The 8,540-nt window shown below is 30.0% G+C and overlaps 4 protein-coding genes across 4 annotated transcripts; 3 read left to right on the plus strand and 1 right to left on the minus strand. All coding sequences in view use genetic code 6, as the record gives it.

Moving 5' to 3' along the window:
• Nucleotides 1–431: 431 nt before the first annotated feature.
• On the plus strand, nt 432–1,991 carry SS50377_28412 (putative Amino acid transporter; the record flags this gene model as incomplete). Its single annotated transcript, XM_067912179.1, has 1 exon — nt 432–1,991. The coding sequence occupies one exon, from the start codon at nt 432–434 to the stop codon at nt 1,989–1,991; it is 1,560 nt and encodes a 519-aa protein (XP_067760236.1).
• A 770-nt stretch (nt 1,992–2,761) lies between these two features.
• SS50377_28413 (uncharacterized protein) lies at nt 2,762–3,259 on the plus strand (the record flags this gene model as incomplete). Its single annotated transcript, XM_067912180.1, has 1 exon — nt 2,762–3,259. One exon carries the CDS (start codon nt 2,762–2,764, stop codon nt 3,257–3,259), a length of 498 nt encoding a protein of 165 aa, XP_067760237.1.
• Nucleotides 3,260–5,434: 2,175 nt separating this feature from the next.
• SS50377_28414 (Sugar transporter family protein) lies at nt 5,435–6,781 on the minus strand (the record flags this gene model as incomplete). Its single annotated transcript, XM_067912181.1, has 1 exon — nt 5,435–6,781. One exon carries the CDS (start codon nt 6,779–6,781, stop codon nt 5,435–5,437), a length of 1,347 nt encoding a protein of 448 aa, XP_067760238.1.
• A 624-nt stretch (nt 6,782–7,405) lies between these two features.
• Nucleotides 7,406–7,681, plus strand: SS50377_28415 (Myb-like DNA-binding domain-containing protein; the record flags this gene model as incomplete). Its single annotated transcript, XM_067912182.1, has 1 exon — nt 7,406–7,681. The coding sequence occupies one exon, from the start codon at nt 7,406–7,408 to the stop codon at nt 7,679–7,681; it is 276 nt and encodes a 91-aa protein (XP_067760239.1).
• Nucleotides 7,682–8,540: the final 859 nt, after the last annotated feature.

Genomic DNA, 8,540 nt, shown 5'->3' on the forward strand with positions numbered 1-8,540 from the left:
ATCTTATCCTAATTTTTTAATTAATTATTTTTTTAATGCTAAAAATTATGTATAAAGAGCAACTAATATTTTTACTGAAATTAATAAAAACTTAATATATCTGAACTAATTTACTTGTACTTTTATGATTAAATCAACTAAAAGATAAATTAATATCACTTTTTAGCTTAACCTAAAACCTATAAAATATTAAATATACAATTATTGATAATATTATTTTATATATTATCAGCATATACGTAACTATAGCTTTAATTCCCAGTGACATATCATAAATTTTTTATGTTATATAATATATAATGTTAAATTAAAGAAACTCAATTATACTTATATTAATTATTATATTTAATTATATAACCTTGTATTTACTAATATAATTAATATATGATTTATACCTATAATTTTATGTCCACTCCACTTTAAATTTAGTCATGGATGACGACCATTACGTTAAACCGGCCAGTCCCGCTCCCTAAAACAAAAAAGGAGTAGGAATACTCGGTCTCACAACTATGCTATATTTCCTAGTGACGTCTGGACCATTTGGGATCGAGCCAACGGTCCAAGCAGCAGGCCTTTTCTGGGCTGTAGTTGGCGTCATTATTATTCCACTTTTAGTCTCTTTGCCACAGGGAGTCATTTACTCGGAAATGTCTTCGTTTTTCCCGTTCATGGGGAGCACAATAATGTGGGGACAGTCGACTGCGAATATTGCAAAAACTAACATGCAAAACGACGCATCCATAAAGAATAAGATAAAATTTGGATCCCTGCAGTTCCTCTCCCATCTGAACGCTCATACTCTTTTGCTCAAAGCGATGTTTGACAACGCCATGTACCCAGCCATGTTCTGCGACTATGTAGCAATCTTATGGCCTGGCATCGATAAGCCATATTTCAGGGTACTCGTGGCGTTTGTGCAGTTTGTTTTCGTCGGTATTTTGAATTTGTACGGCCTCGACGTTGCTGGAATCGCGCAGTATGTTATTGGCGTCCTCATCCTTTCTCCGATTGTTATTTTTGTGTTACTTTCCCTGAACAGCTGGAATTTTGAGCATTTTTCAATTGCTAACACTCCCCAAAATCCGGATTTTCAGACTCTCATTTCGACTATTATCTGGTGCTGCACAGGCTTTGACCAGGCCACAAACATCAGCTCAGAGGTCATAAAGCCCAGCAGGACCTATCCTATCTCTTACTTAAATTGCGTAATTCTCATGATTTTGACGTATTTATTCCCACTTTTGGCAGCTGGGATGATGCAACAAGATACTGAATTGTATGTAAATGGAGCGTTTGCTTCGATTTCACAAAAGTTGATATTTTGTGGGAACGGATGGCTGAGCTACTGGCTAGTGTTTTCAGGCGCTTTTTCTTCATTGACCATTTTGAACTGCTGTGTGAGCTCTACTAGCAGGGAGGTCTATCAAAACGCAAAATAGGGTCTGCTTCCATTTGGAAGGTGGGTTGGAGTATTAAAATGTTTCAAAAAAAATACTGACGTTAATGATTTTAATATCACGGAATCAGAAGCGGATAAGTTCGGAATGGTTCCGCATTTTGGGATTTTAGCAGTGTCAATTGTGCCTACATTACTTCTTATTTTTGACTACGAGTTTCTTATTTAATGTGACGCTATTTTAATCATTGTAGCTATGTTCTTCAATATTATCTTTTACGTTATAGCGAAGCATGGAAAAGATGGATTTTTGCGCTAAAATAAATTTAGATAAGATATATTTTTGATGAAAGGTGGTATTTATTCGACGATTTTAATTATTTTATGTCCATTGGCCGTGGGATTCGCTTTGCTTTATTTTGAGGGTGGAATGCTTATGTTTTACTGGGTTGTAGGAATGGTTATTTTGATGACGTTTTCAGGACTGTATGCACTAATTTAGAAATGGTAATCTTAGAAGGCACACCGTGCTTCTAATTATGACTATCTTGACACACGGAACTAATCAGAAATGATTAGTTCTGCCTTGTGATGGGGGTATAATTGGGGTTTATTATTTATGATGTTTCTAACAGAAACTTATTTATATGGTGTTGTATCACTTTCTATTTATTATTATATTATTTTGTTGTAAATTATGTATTATACTATGTCGTTTAACTTGATTTGGCTATTTCAAAATAATCTTATAATATATTTTGATTAGTTATTATAGTATTATATTACCATTTCCAGAAAATCTTATAACTTTACTATTTTGTATAACTAAATTTATTCTTATTTTGAGTATGTCAATGATTATATTATGATGTATCATTGTAAAGCTCAAGACCAGTAAACAGAAGTACATTGTATTTTTTACTTTAAAAATAATTGAATAATTGATAATTATTATACTTATAATATTATTTGATATCTAAAGCCTTTATAGAATTTAAGATAATTTCAGTGTAAAGTAAATATTATATAGATTTGTCAGTACTTTAGTTTCTTAATATTAAAAAAAAATAAATCATTTCAGGTATCTCATAAAACTAACATTTGTCATAAATAAATGTAGTTATTACTCAGACTTAGTGGCATTCGGTCTATCTTCTAGGAAATTCTGTTATTTATAAACTCTAAAGTCATACTAAGGCATAAAAATTTATCACAAAATGTTAAAATATTGTATAAGTATTGAAACTGATTACAACATATTTATATTATTCACCCCAGCTTGAAATTACTACCAGAGAATACAAAATTAAATAAACATATTTTATATATTATATAAATAATCATTTAGTAACCTAACTTTCCATGTAAATCCAAAATAACCAGCACCTACAAATAACACAAATCTCCTTACCTACTTACATTATTATTACCTAATCCCATTTAAACCTAATCTTTTCAGTACATAACTACTCAATTCGTTATCAACCTAAAATTACCCATAAAGTTAAAAAAATATAACAATAATTATATCATATAATATTCACTTTTAACCACTTTCCTCAACAAATCCCGTATGCGTCCCTACTAAACTCACAAAACTGTATTTAAAACCTATTTTCACCCGCCTTCAATCAATATACTCCAAATTCCCACACTCTGCAGCTCTAGTTTTTTCTTACAAAACTTACATTATTATATACTCAAAATACATTATCAGTTATTTCTTAAGATGCAAATTATACACTTACGCAAATTACTTGCTACCTAATTTGCTAACAAATTCTCGCTGACCCGACTGAATTTTCTCTAAAGGTGAAAACTTTAACTAAAAATTTTTCATTTTCGCCGGTGAAATTCTGAAATTCTTTGCCCAAAACGACTGAAAAACGCTAAAATTCGACGTTTTCATTGAATTTTGCGACTTGAAATTTTGACTCCTCGTAGAATTTTGCGATCTGCTAAGCAGCAAATTCCGGAATTTGGCGGGCAAAAACCGTTTGTTTATATTATAAAAAGATATAATAATTAGTAATTGTATACTGTTTAAAAAAAACTAAATTGAGGAAGCACGATGTTTGATAAAAGTAGCTGAAAGGTCTCCAATGGGCTTCTTTAGGTTTTAAATAAAGAATAAATTGCTTATATCAGCGTAGAATTTAAATTTGGTGATATAAGGGAATTCTGCCTTGACAAGAACTAAGTATGAGTGGGTAAGCTAATAATGATATAGTAGATTTACTCAATTTAAAAGTTTAAGTATTAAGCGAAATTGCACCGTTCTAGTCTAAACTTTCACTCCTGTGTTAGTTATTTGATTGTGTCTAAAGTAAAATAGTTTTAGTGATATTTCTGCAGCTCTAATTTGAATAAGCAATTTCTGGATCAGGAAATTACGATTTTTTATCGGGAAGAACTGCATATTTAGCTTAAATTTTTAGATCCTTTCGTTAATCAGGGTTTGGTTTTAATTTTTAGTATTTGACAATTTTTATGATTCTTTGGTGATAATATTCAGCTAAATTATTATCATATTTATGTCAGTTCTGTCTGTAATTGATGTGATATTAAGAGGGTTAGATTATATGGCATATATAAGGGCGTATTGCGACCAATATAACTAAGGTAAACATTTGTGTATGACATAATGCAATATATTGTGATGAGACTTAATAATTTTGTCTGTATAAATACATAAACTGAACAAAATGTGCAAGTTCTTCATTTTTACTATTAAATCAACTTAGTTTACGAGTAATTATACTATAATACAGATTGTACATTGTAACATTCTTTATTCAATAACATATTGCTTTTAGTTGATTTGGATAAATTGTGGGTTATACTTTTTTATCTCATGAAAGAAGCTTATTAGTAATACTAAAAAATATTCAGTTGACCATAATTAATAATTATTAGCGAATAATGTTATAAAATAACTTAAAATACATGATTTATACTAATGTAGTAAATCTTTATTTGATCTATTAGCGAAACTTGTTTATAACATTTGATATGTATTTTACTATTTACTAATTTGAAAATCCAACTTAATATATAGGTTTCATTCTTAAATAGTGCTATTAGCGTCATAAGTAATTGATCAATTCTAATTTATGGCTATGCGTATTAATTATCTATAAAAATTATTATAATTTTTAATAATATTAGTTGATACATTTTGTGTGTAAGCATCAAATTTTTCCGATTAAAATCTAAAAAAACTACGCTATAAGAATATTTATACACAGATAAAATTTTGTTTTTAAAAAAGTGTTAAAAAATATTTTGTATCTAAATTATACTATTTCATCTTCGATATCGGCTAAATAGCCTAAGTTGGTGATTTATATAAAAATTATAAGAAAAATAATTAACAGTTAATATTATTTTTCTAATAAAATCTCTATTCCCAATATTTTATTTGCAATTTAAAAAACATAAATAAAATGATTTAATATTCATTCAAATAGATTAGATTTATAGTTTATTGAGATTATTATTAGCATACTTTTATTTAATCTATAATTATAGAGAAATGTGAAATAAAACGATTTGGAACTAGATATATTGGTATTTATACGTGTATAAATAGTATTGATAATTATACTTGGTCAACTTAATGTATGATTCGATTAGCGTATCCGAATTGGTAGTAATACAGCTCCAGTTAAGTCAAAAAATAATGTGTGATAACAGTTAGTTTTTTGTTTTTTTGTATTATTGCTGATACAAATATAATATTAAATAGTTATTAAAAATTTATAATGGATATTGAAATAGTGTATGAAAATATTATTGATGTTAGAGTTAATTTTTAGTAAGTTAAAAGGACTAAGACTTAGTTATATTTAATGTTAATATATTTTAAACTTTTAATAGTTTCAAGACAATCTTTGTAATTAATGATTTGACATAACTTATGATTTCATTTAGAGAAATTATTATTAACATATTTAAATTTATTTATAAGTATAAAATTAAAGTTTAGTAATGCAGTACGATAAAAGTTATAAATAAAGCTTTAAAGTAGATTCTTCACTCAGCAGTCATAACGCCAGAGCCGAACCTGACCTCGGAGCCCTTCTCGGCTTCGCTGCTCGCAGCGGGTGCAGAGCCGGTAAGGATCATCTGGATTTCCTCCTGGGTCTTGCCCTTCGTTTCAGGGGTGGTAAAGAGCAATACAGCGGTTGTGACTCCCATGACGATCAAATATGTAACGAAGGGAGACCATGCGGCAGCGTTGGTAAGAATTGGGAAGAGAACGACGACAAAGATGTTGGGGATGTAGTTGAAGCTGAGCAGGATTGAGGATAGGAGGGACTTGGCTTCAACGGGGAAGAGCTCGGAGGCGAAGACGAAGAAGATGGGACCGGGACCAACTTCGAATCCAATGATGAATATAACAGAAGCTGTAATGAGAAGGGCGGTGTTAGAGGTGGGGAGGATGTAGTTGATCATGAGAGCAACCTGTGCAGCGAAACAGACACCGACACCGCCGAAGAGAAGGATCTTGCGGCCGAGCTTCTCGATGAAGGCGAGGGCGCCGAGGGTAGCCACAAAGTTGACACCGTTGATAATGATGGAACCGAATACGGAAGACAAAGGATGGGTAGTGCCATCTGCATTCTTGAAGGTCTCCTTGAAGGTCTCAGTGGAATAGACGATAACGGCGTTGATACCGGTGCACTGCTGGTTGAGGCCGAGCATGACAGAGAGGATGAGGACCTTGAAGTACTTCTTCTCCTTGAACAAAAGCATGGGAGAGATTTCCTTCTCCTCTCTGGGCTTGACGTCAGGTACAAAGAAGAGCAAGACAAAGCCCATGAGAGGCCAGATCAGGGTGACGATGAAGTTGATCCACCAACCGTTATAAGTATCTTGATAAGTACGGATGGCAAGTAAGACTAAGGAGGCAACCAAGATCCCAAGGGTGACGTTGAATTGGAACATGACACCGAGGAGACCTCTCTTGCTGGCCTCAGCGTGCTCACCCACGATGATGATGCTGGGCTGCTAGAACAATACAACGAAGTAGCCTGCAAAAAGCCTCATAACCAGCCAGTAATAGACATTGAAAGGGATGCAGAGGAGAACATTGAAGATGGCAGCACCAGCAGCACCGACTAAGCCGGTCTTCTTGTAGCCTAGCCAGCTGACAATAGGAGCGAAGGTGAGAGAAGCTAAGAGGAAGCCTACCAGGGAGGCGATAGAGAGATAGGGTAGTAAAGTTTGCACGTCACCATCAGCGGCTGCAAAATTAGCTGAAGTGCCAATAGCCATATAGTAAAGTTTTATGATGTCAGAAGAAAAGTTTGCAATGGTGAAGCCGAGCGTCTCGGCGGCAAGCGATTGGATTGCGAACAGGATTCCGAATGAAACCATTTTGATGGAAAGATCTAAAATTTATAAATTAGGTAATCTTTGCCTTTCACATAGAGTAATGTGATAGACGTAAAAATTACACTTAATATAAGTATTTGTTATTAAATACATTAGAGATATTATCGTTAGTTACAATACTTTTAAAAACTCATAAATTCTTGAAATTAGTACATTTTAATACGTACCTAAAAATTCCTGAAAAAATAATAAACTATAATAAATAACTAAATATTAATAAATATGAAAACCAGATAAAACTAATTTTTAATTGTTAAAAAATAATTTTGTATATATATTAAAGCTAAAATAACTAATGAAAATTGTAAAATTATCTTAAAAATAGAAGATTGTAGTATTGTCATAATAAATAATTTTATGTTAATGTGTAGATTACATAAATATATAAAATATCAACAAACATGTTGTAATTATATAATTTTCTTAGCCATTTTATACTGAATTATATTAATAATGAATATAAACGTTAAATAAATTAACTTTTTCTATTCATTTATAAAAATATTAAATAGATCCAGTTATTCAAACTAATCAGAAAATATTTTTTTAATATTCAATTATATAATTCACTAATAAAACTCATTTATTTGTTAGTAAATTTTTATAATGAGCAACTACCGTTGGACTGAAGCAGATAAAACTATTTTATGGAATGCGGTTAATGATTAGGGAAATTAATGGTTGAACATTTAAAAATTGTACTTTTCATAATTATCGGTAAACTAAGTCAAGTTTAAATTTTATTACATGAAAAGAAAGTTGGAAAATAAATCAGATCGCACAGATGATATAAAAGAGTTCATAGTTAACGAAAATGAGGTTCAATAAAAATCTAAATGTGACCTCATAAATGATTTAATTGTCATTCTAGCTAATGAGTGATAATGTTCATATTGATCTAATTTATAAAAAAATAGTCATAATTAATAATAAATTACTATATTTTAGTTAAAATTTTGGATAAATTCTTAATAATAGTTTGTTTCCGTTTATAAAATGTATTTATTCATCCTGTTTAGATTAACTCATATATTATTTATAAAATGCTGAATAATTTAATCTACAATACCTTTTTATTACACATAAAACTTGAGTTATATTCTTAATTTATTTGATTTTTATAAAAGTGAGTTGCTTTTATTCTGAATACATAAGCATTTAATAAAAACAAAAATTGTAAAATACAAAAATTTCTATTAGATTATAATGATAAACTACGTCACATTATATTTATTTAATTTTTACAGTTAAAATTAATTAAAAAATAGTATAAGTAATTTTATGAATAATTCTATGAGAATTATAACACGTATAATCGTCGTTCATTCGATTTTATTTAAAGCTTAGCTATATTATCTATTTAATAACGTCTATTAAGGATAATATTTTAAGTTATCTAAGAGATAGTAATATATAGGTTATGCTATATCCAGAAACCTACCTTAGCATAACTGAACAATTTGATGAATAAAATCTTAAATCTGTTCAAGATTCTATTGAACTGCTTTAGTTTACTATATCGATTGGTTTATATTAACTTGAATTATACCAATATAAACTACTATAATTAATAAAGAGATCTTAGACAATAAGATTTATCGTTTAGTCCTTTCTTTAAAATTCGTTATATTATTATTAGTATTAGAAAGTAATTTTTGCATCACAAAGTTTAGTATATATAATGCATTATTTAAGTTGCATAAAAGATAAATCCAAAAGTGTACTATTTTAGTATTTTTGA

Source organism: Spironucleus salmonicida, chromosome 9 (genome assembly GCF_000497125.1).
Source record: "Spironucleus salmonicida strain ATCC 50377 chromosome 9, whole genome shotgun sequence".
Classification (NCBI taxonomy): domain Eukaryota; phylum Fornicata; order Diplomonadida; family Hexamitidae; genus Spironucleus; species Spironucleus salmonicida.